Source organism: Cydia splendana, chromosome 2 (assembly GCF_910591565.1).
Source record: "Cydia splendana chromosome 2, ilCydSple1.2, whole genome shotgun sequence".
NCBI classification, from domain to species: Eukaryota; Metazoa; Arthropoda; class Insecta; order Lepidoptera; family Tortricidae; genus Cydia; species Cydia splendana.
The window spans coordinates 31,237,455-31,256,732 of NC_085961.1; the positions used below are offsets into that span (position 1 = coordinate 31,237,455).

Genomic DNA, 19,278 nt, shown 5'->3' on the forward strand with positions numbered 1-19,278 from the left:
TGATTGGTTGTCAAAGACAATAGATGAAAATAAGTCAAGAGTCTCATTGAATTGAAGAAGATATACATAAGAAAATCATACATTCATTGAAATGAAAAATAAACAAAACGCTGCTCATTTAAATTTTATATTTAATATCACTACTTTATATTGTGTGATATTGCCATTGCTGGGTGGTATGGTAACACAAGCAAATATTTTCTTGTCTATGATAGAAAATAAATTCATTCAACGCATATTGCGTTCAATACAGTTTTTTTTATCTGTCGAGAATGTATAGAAATCCGATTATAGGACTATGCCACGAAGCGTGTTATCGACGTTTGAATACGTACATCGGAATACAAAAGTTTTGTGACTGCAAGCAATAGAACGAGACGTCTGCAATATGTCGGACTATTTGGAAATATTTTTAGATTAAGCTTAGCTTAGTACTCGTGTATAAAACTAATTCAAAGGTTTATTTTAGTATAATCGACAGTATGCAAGATATTTGACAATCAATAATCCGAGGTAAGTCCCGTTACTGCGCGTTAACAATACAATGTATTCATTTCTTTCTTCCTCGTTCATAATGCTCGACTTTTTATGTCTCAGTGGCCTTTATCTCGGGGTTTTGTTTTCTTTTGTCCTCTGTTTGCACTTTAAACGAGTTTGTGTAACCCGAAATCGGTGATCGCGATCGTGGTATTTATATAAAGTTATTTTGTGACAGATCGATAAGAAGAAGAGCTGTGCGAGATTGGAGAAGGTCTCGGCCGTATGCTCGGCTCGCGTGTAGTGGGCGATGCGCGTGAAGGCCGCCGCGACGGTCTGACAGCGCGCGAGCCCCCGCCGCGAGCGCGCGTCTGACAACATGGAGCAACTCGTGCAGTGCCCCGTGTGCACCCTCTTTCTCCACAATGGCATGTCCCTGGAGTCTCACCTCGATACCCACCCTAAAGACCAAGTTATCAAAGCCCTGTGCAACCTATCTGCTAACAATGTCGGGTTTGGAAGCCGGACTTCCACACCCGCTCACTCGGAACGCTCCTACAGGAGCAGGTCAAGGACTCCCGCGGAGGACAGCCCTCGGTGGAGTGGCCGCAGCATCGACAATGAGAGATACTGGCGACGGACCCCCAGCAGGAGTTCCAAGACCCCTGCATCCAGTATTGCTAGAAATGCAACACCATCAGATATGCAAATGGGTGACATCAACTTTGAAAATAATTCCAATAATGCAACATCTAGCCCTTACCCAGCTATGTCATTTATGAAGCCTGACAAGTCTAGTCAGCCCTTCTTGCAGAATGTACCCGGGCCAGAGTTTGATCCACAATATGTGTACTACCCGGACCAGCAGGAGGACAAGGAGATCAAGTATTCACGCAGTGCTGAGTACAGTGCCATAGACAACACTAGTAATGTGTTTACATATAACATGCCATCTGTGGCCCCGGCGCCTAAGCTACAGGCGGCCCTGATGCCTGCAGGCTCAGGCTGCCGCAGAAATAATGACCTTGTAAAGTTACTTCCTAAACCTAATAATATACTTGTTAAGGCCAATGTGGGAGGAGTGCAATATATTACACCTGGAGTGAAGCCCATGCACCTGGTAGTGCCCACTGCACCTACATTTGTACAGAAGAGTGTTCAAAACAATATGATTGTGTCAGGCAGTATACCCACCAGCCAGATCATGGAGCCCAAGTCTGTAGCGCCACCACTAGCCAGCAGCACTAGTACATTTAACCAGTTGTCAACGGGCACTTTTACTCCAGGCACTACAGTGGTCACCCAGAACTCACAGATTATCTACAGGGAAATGGTACACAATATAGATGGGAAACCTTTCATTTCTAGCATGCCCGCAGTGCTCAGCGGCCATGACAATGTGACTAATGTAGCCGCCACTAGCTCTATGTACCAGAATGTCATGGTTGTGGATCAGTTTGGCAACACATCTTGTATGTACACCACACCTCAGCAGATTCTGTCCAAGCAATGCAATCCACCAGTGTATAGCGAAGTGTCCATGAATAACCTGGAGAAATCACTGTCTAATCCTAGCAATATTAATAATGAATCCAATAAAACATTGATAATTGAAGTGGGCCCCATAGTGGGGCCGCCGGTAGAAGTGTGCACCACCAGCACTAACACGAGCACCTCGCAAGCTTCTCAGACAGTTACAGACATTGCCACCACACCTGGCCCAGAGAAACAAGTAGAAAGGAATGACACACCTGGATCTACTAAAGGACTAAAAATTCTTAGCAATATTAAGGTGGAAGTACCAGTACAGCATCACAAAAATTTGCTCAATACCATTGTAGACCTCACAGGAACCCAGGAGCCTGAATACTCTGAGCGAGCCGCCTCTCCCGAGCGGATCCTGCCTGACTTTGAGGACAACCACCATAGCCTGTCCGGGGACTGTCTGCAGCCCACCACTAGTAACGATAGCATAGTTTCAAATACATTCTCTGTGATAAAAAACGTTGGGAACCCTCCCTCGTACAAAGACTCAGTTTCCAAGTCTTCTGTTGTAGATAATAAAATTGATAACGAATTTTCTGATAGCTGCCCCATGCCCGATCTCATTTGCAACGAAAAGCCGTCGATATCGCCGTGCAGCGAGCTCTCGGAGAGCGGGGATAACTCCACCGACAGAATTTCCATTTCACCGAAGCCTGAAACGCCGCCAGCTCCCGTAGAACCGCCCATAGAGACCACTAAACCACCTCTGAAGCCTTCCTTCAGACACACACCTCTAAGACTGAACAATATCTTTGTCAAGAAGCATAAAAAGATTTTAGAAATTAAGAATTCCAAGTGTTTTACCGTGACGCCGTGTAGCAGTAAAGACCTGCAAGTGGGGCCGTCGTCGCCGGCGCGCCCGCCCGAGAACTTCACCATGAATAAAATTCATAGCATCGACACGAGCGAAAAAGAAAGAGCCGAGACCTTGCAGACCATCACTGTAGAAGTCTGCAACGATAATGACAACGACAGCCAGCACGAGTTCGACGCGGACACGGAGGAGCAGTCGATGGACCTGGAGCCCGTGGCGTGCTCCAGCATCCGCGACTCGAGCCAGCACTCGTCCGTGCAGGTGAAGGAGGAGATCAACTCCAGCAACGAGGGTGGCTTCAGCAACGACCGCGGGCTCGCGCCGCTCGAAGCCATGCGCCCCATCAACGTGATCGCTTACGGTGCCATGGCCGAGTTCGACGACGAGTCCAACCACAAGGAGCTGCTGGAGCTCGAGGCGTCCTCGAAGAACAAGCAGTTCGTGAGCATGATGAACGACAACTACTTCGGGGACAACATCTACGCGGACTACTTCACGCCGGAGCGGGAGGCGTTCGAGGCGCGCGAGAAGGACGCGTACCTGTGGGGCTCCGGGCAGCGTGACGGCGAGTTCGTGCTGCCCACCTTCATCCACGAGAGCTACAAGATCGCGGACAGCGGCGCCGACTACGCGGAGCTGCGCGAGCGCGACGCCAAGCCGGCCGCCGTCGGCGACGAGCGTCGCGCCGCGCACGACAACCCCGACATGGAGTCGCCGTGGACTGGGGTAAGGACACATTCATTCTTCATTTATATACAATTTGAGCTTCTCTTGAAATGCAGGACCCCACTTTGCTATTAAATACATGTGATAAGTGAATCCAGAATCCATTGTTCCTTTAGAACATATCGCCACGTATAGAGACTGTTGTAAGGACATCATATCTGCATATTTATATTACCTAAGCGAAATCAGTTTAGACACGTTCACCGTAAATATGTTTCTTACTTGAAAATGTACTTATACTCTTTAAAAACCGTACACTAGCCTCTCACGTTGAACTCTCCTTAGGTCTCATTTCAAGTCAGTCGAATCTAAAGTGGGTCGAGGCCTCAGACAGTCATTAAGTTTTGGGTCTGCCACAATGGCCGAGAGAAAGCATTGAATAATAATGAACGTAGTTACGTAAACTGCTCGTGTATCGAATTATTTTAAATGGCAAACTGTACCTTTATTAACTTAATTTATTTTGAACTTTTAGTATACAAAAAATTGTTACATGGATATTTGTCCCAAGTTGGCCAAGTACCCAAACTTTGGGCTAGTTAAAAACTTATTTTTTCCTAGTTATTTAGAGATTTAGACTGGCTGCCGCTCCGCGAAATGTGGACCAGGACAACCACATCGAATAAAATTAGTCAGCGGTTACTGACGCACTCTCAGTTCTCAGATTTCCTTATTATGGCAATTCACCGTCTTCCTATACGATACGACTGTATCGAGTTTACATACCTAGTATCAATTGTCCCTGAACTCCGACAGGGTTGTTGCTAGAGACTCTTCTTTATTAAGTCAATGTTCCATTTTAAATAGCCAATGCCCAAAAAAATAAAAAACAGCGTTCAGATCTACCCTAATTCACGTTTGTTGTATGGGATTAAATAAATTAATAATAAATAAATACACTTAAATAAATTATTTATTTTATTTTATTTTTAGTATTTGTTGTTGTAGCAGCAACAGAAATACATCATCTGAAAATTTCAACTGTCTAGCTATCATGGTGGTTAGATACAGCCTGGTGACAGACAGACGGACGGACAGCGGAGTCTTAGTAAAAGGGTCCCGTTCTTACCCTTTGGGTACGGAACCCTAAAACTGAGTTTTAATTTCTCAATGTTGTAAACTTGATTTGCTGGAGCATTGTTAGTTCCATAATAAGTATTTTTTGTTATGATTCTAATAGCGAATACAGCTATTAAGTCATCGTAATGGTATATATTTGGTAATAAGGTCGTTGTGTGCATAGATTTAGTATACATATTAAAAGATGGAGCGCGAGGCTTCCGTCATATATTTGACATCATGGTGCAGTGCGAAGTTTTTATATAAGATCGGCTCCTTTTGGACTGGAATGGCAAGCAAGATCTCGCTGTAATTATAACATGACTGAGCTACCTGAGTTTTACTAGACAGGGTGCCTCGGCTTCGTGATCGAGGCGTTGGAGTCCAGTTGGAGTAACAGAATGCTGGTCGTATTGCAGATGTACCGCGAGGTGGCGGCCGAGGGCTACGACCTGCTGGCCCGCGAGAGCTGGCTGTCCGATGCCGAGGATACACACTCTGCAGAGAAGACGGATTGTTTGTTAGTACTTATTCTGTATTCTTTACATTAAAATTAAATATTTGCAATAGTTCGCTACCGGACAAGGGTACTCTCTCAAGGAGGAAACACGATTGGAACCGGGAAGAAACTGAGCTAGGTACATAAAATTGTAACCGATATTACAAAGGGACGCTTCTTTACGATTCAGTTAATTACAGACACTTCTGCTTAAAAATGCAAGTATGTAAATTGGCACGGGACCGCCGGATGGACCTCTGTAAGGAGTTGGTCGGGTGTGGTTTTAACATTAGTCTGTTACGACAGGGAGACGGGGCGGAGTGCGCCGCGGCCGGTGACGTGCGCGCTGTGCCGCGCGGTGTTCGCGTCGCGCGCCGAGCTGCGCGCGCACCGCGTGCTGCTGCACCAGCACCAGCACCAGCACCAGCACCAGCACCAGCACCAGCACCAGCACCAGCAGCCGGGCAGCTCGCGCGGCGCCGTCTACCGCCGCGCGCCCAACATTAAGCAGGAGGACAAGCCGGCAGTCGCGCCGCCGACAGGTACCCACCCAGGCAAGGTAGTGTGGTGTACCACCTACCGCCTATACCTATGCAACTAATAGATAACGAACAAATTATTCCTCAAATGTCAAATTCACTACACCTCCTTGCATTAGGCTTCAACCGCATAATACGTCACAGCAACAGAGGGGGTCATGCCGAGTGTGACAGTACGTATTAAAAACCGATCTCTTTCCCCTGAAATAATGTGACGAGGAGGAAGGAAGATTTATAAAATCGAAATTTTGTGTGATGTAAATAATGGATGACCTTGGCTTTCCATCAGAGCACATGATGCTTGAGGACTCTTGTCTGACATTTTATCAATATTAAGTAGCCAAACAAATATGAATGTTTTCAGAAACAGACACGCTTTTGCTACCGGACTCTAAAGAAGCCCTAACATCGAGCATCTTATACCCGGGCGGGCTGGAGACCAAGCCCGTCATCATCAAGCAGGAGCCCCGGCGGCGGCGGAGAGACCACACGTGCCCCACGTGCAAGGTATTGTCGCCGTGCCGTAAGGCGCCACACAGTTGCAGACTATTTCATCGATCATAAGTTTGTAAAAGTAAAAGTAACTAGCTTAACCTGTCTCTCTTTATTGGCAAAGCGACAAAGAAATATCGTATAATAAATAGTAAATAACTTCTCAGCTCGCAGGGCTTGTAATGGCCACGTTACAAGCCCTGTAACCACGGACCACGGACGCTGTAAAGGGTTTGAAACGTTGGGATGTATTCTCAATTCACTAATCCGTTTAAATAGTGATCATTTCATAACATAAATAGTTCAGTTGGGTTTCATCTTGCGCGTAGGTAAAGATTTCAGGAGACCTTCGACTTATAGGATATTGTATAATAGTTATGTCCGTAGTCGGTTGGAATTCGCCAGCGCGGTGTGGAATCCGCTATATAAAATTCATAGCGATAGAATAGAGAAAGTGCAAAAAAAAGTTAGTAAAAACAATTGATTATCGCACTGGAAATAAATACATAGAATTACTCTACCGCTATGAAGAGATATAATATTTAACCCTTGTGCATGCGTCGTGAATGCACTGATGCTATAATTCTTTATAAAATCATAAACAACTTTATCGACGCCCCTGAGTTGTTAAAATCTCTTTCCTTTAGAGTACCCCGTCGTTGTGAGCGAGCATGTAGAAAGAAGAACCTTTTTTATATTCCTCGTAGCCGAACTTCATACGTGAGAAACGGAAGAGCATGCAGGACGTACGATAATAAAGGCCATAGTCGGTTTTCCATAGTAAGTTGGCCCTTAAATCAATTCGATTCGGTTTTTTTTATGAGTACCTCCACTGACTTAATATTAGAAATAGACACACAGAGCGGAACAAAAACGTCAACAAAATGTGGGTCAGAATGACATTAGCGGAAAATTTGCATTGATGATAAAAACGCTTACGTAAATTTTGAGTCAAGATAAATATTTTGTACGGAAAAGAACTTACTGTCGTAAGCATTAAGTGTCAAATTTGTAAACATTAGTACCAACACTGTTAAAACTTTTAAGTCCGATGGCACTAAACGTAACGTCACCATTGTATTTACGTCAAACAACGTCAAACGAGAATAATGAACGAATAGAGTCCCTTTGGTACATTTTAATAGGTATTACTGTACAGAAAAATCAAAGTAATAAATGAAACAAATTTAATTTGATCGGGAGTTCAAATAAAATTAATTCATGGTAACAACCCTTGTAAGTTATCATAAAACAAATTTATTTTTAATAAGTAAGCATTCGTCTTTAAATACTATTTTCCTTGAAATAAATTCAACTTATTAAATAACTGTGTATTTTAGATCTACATAATAATCTTCGCGCTTTAGTTCTTTGCAATATAGTGCACGGGGACATTTAGGTCGCTACTGGTACTGATTGGTTATGGTCTTTATCAAAAAATCCTGTGGTTGTCACTGTGTTCAGACAGGTTTAGCATTTACAGTTAGTCGATGACCTTATTGGTCGTGTATATGTCGGAAACAAGGAAATGGGCTGAACACACAAGTGCCGTTTTGCCTTTGTTTAAAACTGCGTCACCCCTATCTCTTGCTATAATAGCAGTCCACTCTGCACGTCGCATAGGTTTTCTTGGAAATCTTGAATTTAAACATAATATTATATGTTACGAATTCCATAAAAAAAAAAAAGTATTAACCTCACGTCGACTCATTAGATTTTTGTTCCTACACATCCCTTCTTTGGTACTAACAAAATAATTTATTCAAAACCATGAAATTACCACCAGATTACATAAATTATGTAATGCTATCCAAAGCACTAACCGAAAGAAATACATTCCATGCTTTTTCCTTGTTTTATCATTGTTATTTTTGCATATTTTTACGACATTGTTGACAACTTCACATTTGAGCGGTCCATACAAGACTAAACGAAAAAGTAACGCGTGATCTGTTTTAACGTTACTTTTGCGGGGCCATTTTTTGCGGCTGATTGGGTATCCAGTTCTTATTCTATATCAATGAGTACCTCTTATGGTGAAGGATATTTTTGCTGAGTATCAACATCCTACTAGTGACAGTTTTTGACTTATGATTTTATTAATGTTTTTCTTGAATGTATTGTTTTTCGCGATGTATTCAAGCGATTTGCTTTAATTTTTTAAATAGTGTTCTTTATTTAGGTATGCACCGATACTAAAAAAACGAATACCAGTTGTCATATGAAAAAAAAGAAAAATGAAGTAAAAAAAAATTTTTTTTTAAATGTCGTTGTGAAGTAGTCACACCTCTAATTTTTTTTCTAGTTGTAGGCCAAACATTGGCCTACTACTTGCCTAAATATCAAATTTTTCCAAACGGTACTTCCTGTCAAAAATTTGCAATATGTGTGGTCAAGTCCTATACTCAACCGGTGTTTTTCAATGTAGTATACAAACATTAAGTTGTCATTGGCATTTTATTCTTAAACTAGGCGGGCCCGCGGCTCCGCTCGCGTGAATGAAATAAAGAGTTTGTCTTATGTTTCGTTAATTACCGACATTATTATGTACCTATTCAACCCTGCCAGTGTTCATAACTCTGTGATAGGGACTTCTTATTTGTAACCGTTATTTGGATAAATTAATTCGCAAATTTCTCAATAAATGATGTCATTTGATAAGATAAAATGATGGCAAGATTGTTTTTTTTTAAATTATGATTTATTTTTATAAGCCCAGTCCAGTCAGCAAAAATGTTTAGATTAGATTAATTTCCGCCTTAAGACGAATTCGGACGACCACCGCCCATATATCGCCTTTTCATACAAACGTAGGTAGTCCCCATTTTCCTTTCTGGACATAACAATACTTACTACGGTGACGCAACGATCCAAAAAGAGTTCTGGGCTCCGATACCAGATCACGCCATGTTTCTCGGTCTTGCGATAGCTCTCGCCAGTCGCTATGGCCGAGGTTCAGCAGATCTTGAGCAACGTCGTCGTTTCTGCGGTACCTAGGACGTCCAATCGGGTGTCTCCCATTTCGTTGTCCCAAGTACACTCTCTTCACGGCAAGATCCTCTCCCATTCTCTCTGTGTCCGAGCCACTGAAGCTAAGCCGCTTTGGTCTCTCCAATACTCAAATATATCGGAACACATCCTTATATGGCAACAAAGTTATATTACGATATATTTGGCTACTTTAGCCTGATCTATTTCATACTGACTGTACATTGGCTTCATGAATGTGTAGTGTAGTTGCCATTAGATATATATCGTAGCCACCAAGGTCGCTCAAAAATATTTGAACATGCACTTTAAAGTTACATTGTAATTTACATTGTTCAGACTTCAGATATTTGTGAATACCTCATCCACTCCGATATATCTGATGGTGACTTTCAGCAAGAAGAAAAATCTTACCTGGTCGAGTCGTATCGTATTACGCGAGAAAACAGTTTCCAAATTGATTAAGTATACCTATCTCTAAAGTCATCCCTTGAACTGATGGACTTCATATTAACGTATCCACTTTGTATTTCTGGCCTATCTCGGCAGCCCGTTCTCCGGACGGATGGCAATGTTTGCCGAAGTCGAATTTCTTTTTGACTTGATTGACTGTGAATTCAAATTGACTCCGAATAATATAACTCAAAATAAATTTAAAACAACAAAATACAAATTATTAATAATATGATTATATTAATTTGATTGATGTCATATTTGGCATAAGTCACTCGTATGGGCGTACACTAAGGTTGAGGTTGACATCACTTTTTATATTACTTCGTATAAAAACACGTAGGAATAACTGTATACCAACATGACAAACATAATTTAGATTACTTTACGCCGAAACGAAACGAACCGAGAGTTGCCGAGAAATAGCCGATGTTCATACAATAAAGATTGTTATGAAAATTTATTTTCCTTTTTGTAAATTAAATACGCGTCGAAAGCGGTAGTTTTTACGTTCTAGTTCTATTCCCATATTTAGATAATTGATTTGAACAATTTTTTCTTATCATACATTTGTCGTATTTGAGAAACGTGTCAAAAACTTTTTTAGAAATTTGTAAGGCGCCATCTCGCTTCTTCTCTCGTTTTTATCCCGTTCTGGTTTTTCAATTTTATATATATGATACGTCAATCTGATACTTCGAGCAACACCGGCTTCCGACACATCGGAAGGGAGGGGCCCAAGCGATATCTTACCGTACAAATCTTTCTGCCATTTTTCGTGGGGGGAAAGGTGCACACAGTCGCACTTCTCACACACTTACATACAAAATCCAATCTGTAATGACGACACAAATACATAGAAAATGACACACGTCAAAGACAAAATCTTGCAAACCTCGATCTGTTTTTGTGTACGGACGAGTGACAAGTGTCACAACACGCACACTAACACATTTTCGTTGAAGTATGTTATTGTATTCTGAGAGATGAGAAGTCGGATTTGTCGCTCGACCGATCCGCAATTTGTACTGAGCGAGCAAAATCGATAAATCCAACAATTACATGAGACTAAAGTATAATAATTGTGTTTGAATGTAATTAAACGTATGATATGTAAAAAAAAATATTACATGTGAAATGTAACACTTTCTTTTTGTAAATTTGATGTCCCCGACCTCTTTTTATAACAAAAAACCGAGCAAACAGGCATTTTTGTGCAGCAGTGTTCACGCGCGCGTCTAGACTCGGTCTAGTGAAAAATCCAAGTGCAACTAGTTTTATTACCCGCGCTAGATTAGATTGACGCGCTAATCTTGTACCTCGGCAGAGGGGAAATAGTGCGAATGCCGCCTCCCTTCCGTGTTGCTCGAAGATCTGATAAGAAAACGCAAACATAATCGAAGAGTTTGTATACTACATTGAAAAACACCGATTGAGTACAGGACTTGACCACACACATTCCTAATTTTTGACAGGAAGTACCGTTTGGAAAATTTTGATATTTAGGCAAGTAGTAGACCAATGTCTGGCCTACAATTAGAAAAAAAATTAGAGGTGTCGCGACTTCACAACGACATTAAAAAAATGTTTTATTTTTTTTTACTTCATTTTTCTTTTTTTTTATATGACAACTGGTATTCGTTTTTTGAGTATCGGTGCATACCTAAATAAAGAACACCATTTAAAAAAATTAAGCAAATCGCTTGAATACATCCCGAAAACCAATACATTAAAGAAAAAAAAAAATCATAAGTCAAAAACTGTCACTAGTAGGATGTTGATACTCAGCAAAAATATCCTTCACCATAAGAGGTACTCACAAAAAAATACCCGAATCAAATTGATTTAAGGGCCAACTTACTATGGAAAACCGACTATGGCCTTTCAAAATTTAGATATTTTCAATGAAAAGTTATATAGTTTCAAACGACTGACCTTGAAGTGTATTAATAGGCTTTAATTAGATAGTTATAACTCTAAGTGCACTTTTTGTTTGTTATTAAAATTTATCCGTTTTTGTTAGGATGTACGAGTATTTTTAACCGACTTCAATTTCATAGAAGGAGGAGGTTCTGTATTCGGTTGTGGCTATCTTTTTTTTTTTCTATGTACGTTCACCGATTACTCCGACATCCGTAGTCCGATTTGAGTAATTCTTTTTTTGTTTGAAAGGAGCTACCTCCAAGTTGGTTCCATATTAATTTGGTTCTGTTCTGATGATGGGATCCATGAGGAATTGAGGGAACTCCTCAATTTTTAAAGGCACATGCATGGTGATTTGGGTGTTTTCTTAAGCAACTCGAGCATTTTCTCCCGAAAACCACCAATTTGATGAAGTAGACCTGATGATGATGATTGTTTTGATGATAATGATGATGATTTTTAATGTAGTATGTTCAGCGATTACTCCGGCACCTGTGATCCGATTTGAGTAATTCTTTTTTTGTTTGGAAGAAGTTACCTCCAAGGTGTTTCCGTATTATTTTTGGTTCTGATCTGATGATGAAATCCATGAGGAATTGAGGGAACTCCTCAATTTTTAAAGGCCCGTGTAAAGTGATTTCGGTGTTTTCTAAAGTAACTCGAGCATTTGCTTCCGAAAACCACCAATTGGATGTAGTGCAACTGTACCTTGTAGTGCCTTACTATGAGTTTGACACTACCCCCGATCAGTAGCCTTACCACGAGTTTGACATTGACATATTCGCTAACGTCTTCGTAACTTACTTTTTATGCATCTCGCTCGCACTAATATGTTAGTACGAGCGAGATGTATAGAAAGTAAATTACACACACGCTAGCGAATATATCAATGTCAAACTCGTGGTAAGCTGGTAAGGCTACTGATCGGGGGTTAGGAGTTAAGGGGTCAGGGATTAAGGAGGGGAATGGGGGTTGAAGGGTTGCTGGTTCAGGGTCGAGGGGTTCCTTTATCAGGGGTTGATGCGCTGTGAGGTTGAGTGATCGGGGGTTGAGGGATTGGGTCAGTGGTGGGGCGGAGGATGGATTTAGTGTAGTGACAGGAATTATAATTTCCCAGACGGAATAGAGAAAATTCCTGATTTCATATTTAATATTTATTAAAGTAATAACTACACGAATTTAGTGTTAAACATGATCTTGTTTTTCATTCATGCGTCGCGCTCTTAACAATGCGTTAAAACTAAAAATGCAAAAATATAAACTTTTTACAAAAAAAATAAAACCGACTTCAAAAAGGATGAAATAAAATATGATCCTTTTTTAAGTCTATGCGTTACCAACTGATATGTTTGAAGTCGGTGCCAAGCCAAGTAGTAACAATACCAGTCAAAAATAATCAGCTTTATGGCTTTAAATCCCATTAGAACTGTACTAATAACTATTATAAATGTGTAAGTAATTCTGTCTGCCTCTTAGTCGCCTTTTCATGGCTAAACAACTGAACTGCTTTAGGTGAAATTTGGTAAGAAGGTAACATCCTTGAATTGATTCATATTTTGAAATGTAGTCCTCTGGATAAGGAACGGGAAATAACTCAGTCCCAATCCCACACTTGCGTGCTATAGACTGTTCGTGCATTAGTAAGAAATGCTCTTTAAAAAATACGACGGCAAAAAAATGCATTGGATTTACACTAATGTGCCGACAAACATGGTACGGACTGCGCCAAGAAGGTTTGATCGTGTGTTCTTAGGTACAGTCGTTGTCAATGATAATATGTTTACACTTTTGCACCTTGTCATTGCAAGACCGGTCATTGTGGCACTCTTTGGGGGAGGCCTATATCCAGCAGTGGACGTCCTCTGGCTGATATGATGATGATGACGACGATGACCTTACTCCTTTGTAATAAGGCGGAAAGTGTAAACATATTTTTAACGTCGACTGTACCTACAGAAAGTACGTTCATTGTTGTCGTGTAAGGCAATCCAACGTAGGTACATCCTTATCGAAACGCACCAAAATGGTATGCTTCAAAATTTGGCTTGGCACCGACTTCAAACATATCAGTTGGTAACGCATAGACTTAAAAAAGGATAATATTTTATTTCATCCTTTTTGAAGTCGGTTTTATTTTTTTTGTAACTTCAGTTTCATTTCAATTTTGAAATTCCATCGAGTATTTTTGTAAGTTTAATTTCATTTCAACTCTGTAATTCCATTTAGTTTAAGTACTACTTATTTAAGTTGTATGGTTTATATATTCTTATTAAGGAAACTGTAGGTCTAGAAGTCTGATAACCCTTTATTGTAATAATTTATTACTATAAGAGACTGTTTGTTTCTAAATAAACAAAAAAAATAATAACTATAGCGGTAAACGAAGACAATATGAACGGGCTTGAAGTTTTAAATTTAGAATGAAAGTGTTGACGCGAGCGCGGTTTGTGCCCGAATGAGCGCTACACAACGACACCTCGCCTGAGACGAGCTGAGGTGAGGTACATATGTCTGTAAGAATGACACTAATTTATTTTATGTTTTGCTAGGTGGACCAGGGCTCGGAGGCAGCGTTCACGGCGCACCTGAAGCAGCACCCGCTGGAGTGCCTGCAGTGCGGCAAGTGCTTCTTCCGGCGCGCCAACCTCGCTTTACATCTCAAGACTCACCAGGGCATTAAGAACTTCAAGTGAGTCCCCCCTCCGATCTGACTGATTTTTAACTAAAAGGTAGTTGGATTGAGCAAACTGGGTAGTTGCCAACTTCATAGATACCGGTGGTGTTCCATAGGCACAAATTCAGATTTTGCCCAATAAAATCCCGTTGGACGTACCGGAAGGCGCAGCGTGGGTAGACCCCCCCACAATGTGGACTGACGACCTGGTAAAGGTCGCGGGAGTCCGCTGGATGCGGGTGGCGCAAGACCGGTCATTGTGGCACTCTTTGGGGGAGGCCTATGTCCAGCAGTGGACGTCCTCTGGCTGATATGATGATGATGAGGCGCTTTTCGCTACATACAGTTTTTCCCGTATTATCGGCTACGCTCGTAGCGCGTAGCTCGCGCGGGTACTGAATATGTTAAAGATCATTAAATAATAATAATTCAGCCTATATACGTCCCACTGCTGGGCACAGGCCTCCTCTCATGCGCGAGAGGGCTTGGGTTATAGTCCCCACGCTAGCCCAATGCGGATTGGGGACTTCACATACACCTTTGAATTTCTAAAGATCATTATGTGTAGTAATTATCTGACATTGTACAGATGCGAGGTGTGTGAGAAGCGTTTCCTGACGCGCCAGAAACTGCAAGAACACCACAACACCCACACGGGCCGCGCGCCCTACAAGTGCACCGTCTGCGACGAGACCTTCCGCCGCTACTCCAACATGGTGCAGCACAGGTAATTATTGTACACACGCACACGCACACGCACACGCACACCCACCCACCCACCCACACACACACACACACACACACACACACACACGCACGCGCACGCAGGCACACACACACACACACACACACACACACACACACACACACACACACACACACACACACACACACACACATCAAACTGCAAGAACACCACAACACCATGGGGCTCCAACATGGTGCAGCACTGGTACAGTCACGCTCCGTGATTGTTGAGTAATTTAGGGTTCTACCTAAATTGGACATTTCGTAGTTCGTAAGTATTGAACAACCAATTTAGCTAGGTCCCAATATACCTCAACAATCACGGAACGTGACTGTACCGCATGCTGATCCGTCTGTGTCCGCCGTCGGTATAACGTCTCGAGTCTCAACAACTGTGATGACTTTCATAAAAAAAATCCAGGTTCGTCATTTTGGAATCCTAAAGGACATATTTTCGACATTTGTACCACTGAACACCTCGAAATCGACCTCGAACATTTCTATTATGAGAAGGGCACGGCTGGAACGTTTTTAGTACGTAATCTGCATCTCTAAAAATGTTAAAAATAACTATCACTAACATTACGATTTGCTTCAAAAAATTATAGCCGTCACCTTTAAATGTATCGTTTTGAATGCACTTATTTCGTAGCAGTCGCGTTCGTTCTCTATCTTATTATCACTCGTCGCTCGTATTATCGGGCACGCGACTGAACCCCCTCCCCCCTCCCCCGCAGGGACCGGCACCACCTGCACAAGAAGCGGCTGGTGCGCGACTTCGTGTGCGCGTGCGGCGCCGTGTTCCACTCGCGCGCCAAGCTGCGCTGGCACGCGGAGACGCACGCTGCACGGCCGCACGCGTGCCCCACGTGCGGCGACAAGTTCCTGCACCAGGCCAGCCTCACCCGCCACGTGCGGCGCGCGCACGACCCCGCCTACACCGACACCCGCCGCCCGCGCCAGCACAACGTGCCCTGCCCCGTCTGCAAGCAGGTAACATAGACAAGTTCCTGCACCAGGCCAGCCTCACCCGCCACGTGCGGCGCGCGCACGACCCCGCCTACACCGACACCCGCCGCCCGCGCCAGCACAACGTGCCCTGCCCCGTCTGCAAGCAGGTAACATAGACAAGTTCCTGCACCAGGCCAGCCTCACCCGCCACGTGCGGCGCGCGCACGACCCCGCCTACACCGACACCCGCCGCCCGCGCCAGCACAACGTGCCCTGCCCCGTCTGCAAGCAGGTAACATAGACAAGTTCCTGCACCAGGCCAGCCTCACCCGCCACGTGCGGCGCGCGCACGACCCCGCCTACACCGACACCCGCCGCCCGCGCCAGCACAACGTGCCCTGCCCCGTCTGCAAGCAGGTAACATAGACAAGTTCCTGCACCAGGCCAGCCTCACCCGCCACGTGCGGCGCGCGCACGACCCCGCCTACACCGACACCCGCCGCCCGCGCCAGCACAACGTGCCCTGCCCCGTCTGCAAGCAGGTAACATAGACAAGTTCCTGCACCAGGCCAGCCTCACCCGCCACGTGCGGCGCGCGCACGACCCCGCCTACACCGACACCCGCCGCCCGCGCCAGCACAACGTGCCCTGCCCCGTCTGCAAGCAGGTAACATAGACAAGTTCCTGCACCAGGCCAGCCTCACCCGCCACGTGCGGCGCGCGCACGACCCCGCCTACACCGACACCCGCCGCCCGCGCCAGCACAACGTGCCCTGCCCCGTCTGCAAGCAGGTAACATAGACAAGTTCCTGCACCAGGCCAGCCTCACCCGCCACGTGCGGCGCGCGCACGACCCCGCCTACACCGACACCCGCCGCCCGCGCCAGCACAACGTGCCCTGCCCCGTCTGCAAGCAGGTAACATAGACAAGTTCCTGCACCAGGCCAGCCTCACCCGCCACGTGCGGCGCGCGCACGACCCCGCCTACACCGACACCCGCCGCCCGCGCCAGCACAACGTGCCCTGCCCCGTCTGCAAGCAGGTAACATAGACAAGTTCCTGCACCAGGCCAGCCTCACCCGCCACGTGCGGCGCGCGCACGACCCCGCCTACACCGACACCCGCCGCCCGCGCCAGCACAACGTGCCCTGCCCCGTCTGCAAGCAGGTAACATAGACAAGTTCCTGCACCAGGCCAGCCTCACCCGCCACGTGCGGCGCGCGCACGACCCCGCCTACACCGACACCCGCCGCCCGCGCCAGCACAACGTGCCCTGCCCCGTCTGCAAGCAGGTAACATAGACAAGTTCCTGCACCAGGCCAGCCTCACCCGCCACGTGCGGCGCGCGCACGACCCCGCCTACACCGACACCCGCCGCCCGCGCCAGCACAACGTGCCCTGCCCCGTCTGCAAGCATGTGACGTACACGAGCGACGAGCTCCTGCACCGGACCGGCTAGCATGAGTAGCGTATGGAGTCGAGCGCTAGAACCCAACTCGTGCTAGCAGGTCAGGCGTCGTCAACCATTTTTTTAAGAATATTTATTATTATTTGTCTGTCTTTTCATATCTCGGGACTAAAAAATACGTGAGTCAAACCGTAAAATTAACTTATAAGTAATTTAGTTAACATGACACGACAGCATAAATTCAACAAAAAATAATTAAAACTTGCTTTAATTACCGAAACTGAAATCCCCATAAGTACATAATATATTGATGTGCATGAAGGTTGAGTGATGTGTGTGTGTGTGTGTGTGCAGGTGTACCTGCGGTCGAACCTGCGCGCGCACCTGCTGACGCACTCGGGCAAGCGGCCGTACTCGTGCGTGGTGTGCTCGAAGGCGTTCACCACCAAGTGGAACCTGAAGCTGCACCGCTGGACGCACGCCTCGCGCTCCGCCAAGCCGTACAAGTGCACGCTCTGCAAGGGCGCCTTCATCCGCCACTCGGAGTACGTGTCCCACATGAACGCGCACAAGGCCGTGCGCCCCTACACCTGCAACTACTGCGGCTGCCAGTTCATCCGCAAGTACAACTGCCAGCGGCACGTGCGCGAGCACGAGACCGCCAAGCGGTACGTGTGCAAGGTGGCCGAGTGCGGCAAGTCCTTCCACCGCTCCTACTACCTCTCCGAGCACATGAAGGTGCACAGCGGAGCCCGGCCGTTCGCGTGCGGCGTCTGCGGCAAGCTCTCCGGCAACAAGTCCAACCACAACAAGCACGTGCGCATACACCACGCGCGCGAGCCCGTCGCCAGCGAGGCCTAGGGGCCTAGGGGCCTAGGGGCCGAGGGGCCGAGCCACGGACACGTCCGGCACGGAACGGGGACCTGCTTCAGTGCAGGGTTCGTTGCTTTGCAAACGGATGAACTTGTACTAAGTAGGAGTGTTTTGAACCCATGTTCTGTCTCAGAAGGAGTCGATTTCAGCGTTGATTTTGGAATAAATCATATCAATCAGTCAAACTTTTCCGTTGCAAAATCAGTAAAATAGTAATCGGTTAGTTCATGCTGTAGTCAAAGTAACTTCCGGCGCAGATAAAAAAATATTCTCAAATACTAATACGCATTCATAAGTTGTAGTCGAGACACTTGAAATGCTGGGCTGTTGGGCTCGTCTGCCTGTCTGTAGGTAGATATCGACTCCATTTAATAAATATAATAATTCTTATAAAACCTACCAGTTGGTTGTTGGTTGCTACCTCTAAAACAGAATGAGCTCAAATACGTTTTGCTCAGTATCAACCGAACCAGCTAGAGTGGCCTTATTTTAGTTGATTACACTTTCAGATTCTTTTAAGGTGTGATTTACCTCAAAGTATGCATTTCTTGCCTATTTATGCGGAGTTTTGCTCCGACGCGACGCGACGTAACGATGTTGTTTGTGATCGTTCCTCCGCTGAAGCACCGTCCCCCCCCCCGACCGACGCGACGTCCGGCCGCTTGTAAATATCTAGTTAAAATTGAATTTGAATTGTAAACTGTAAATACAGGACCAAGTGTACATGGGCGGAGCATTTTACTTACGTAGGTACAGTCCACCGCAGCGGCCGCGCGACGTATCACGCGACACATATCCGAGTGTACTATGTTTATGTGTACCAAGTAAATAAGCTATGAAAAAGTAGAATGAAAGTGTCATGGAAAAAATTATGTCATCATAAAGAAGGCTATCGTGTGTTACACCTGTGTTTATTATTGGTATACCCTATACTACTGTTGAATGATCTTAATAGTTGTTATATTATTGTGACGTTTACTGCACATTGTCGGTTGTGTTGTGAACAAGGTGGTGCTGCAATAAAGATGCAATTACAAATAGCCTGTCAGCCACTAACAATGTGGAGAATGTTGCTTGATACGACGCGCGCTGACTGTTGTCAGTTGTATT

At 44.8% G+C, this 19,278-nt stretch overlaps 1 protein-coding gene across 1 annotated transcript; it reads left to right on the plus strand.

Moving 5' to 3' along the window:
* Positions 1 to 175: 175 nt before the first annotated feature.
* On the plus strand, positions 176 to 18,170 carry LOC134806153 (uncharacterized). The gene is made up of 9 exons (XM_063779439.1): positions 176 to 513; positions 716 to 3,562; positions 5,041 to 5,141; positions 5,427 to 5,662; positions 6,024 to 6,166; positions 14,065 to 14,204; positions 14,779 to 14,916; positions 15,674 to 15,929; positions 17,650 to 18,170. Exons 2-9 carry the CDS (start codon positions 857 to 859, stop codon positions 18,154 to 18,156), a joined length of 4,227 nt encoding a protein of 1,408 aa, XP_063635509.1. The 5' UTR covers positions 176 to 513; positions 716 to 856; the 3' UTR covers positions 18,157 to 18,170.
* The last annotated feature ends 1,108 nt before the right edge of the window (positions 18,171 to 19,278 follow it).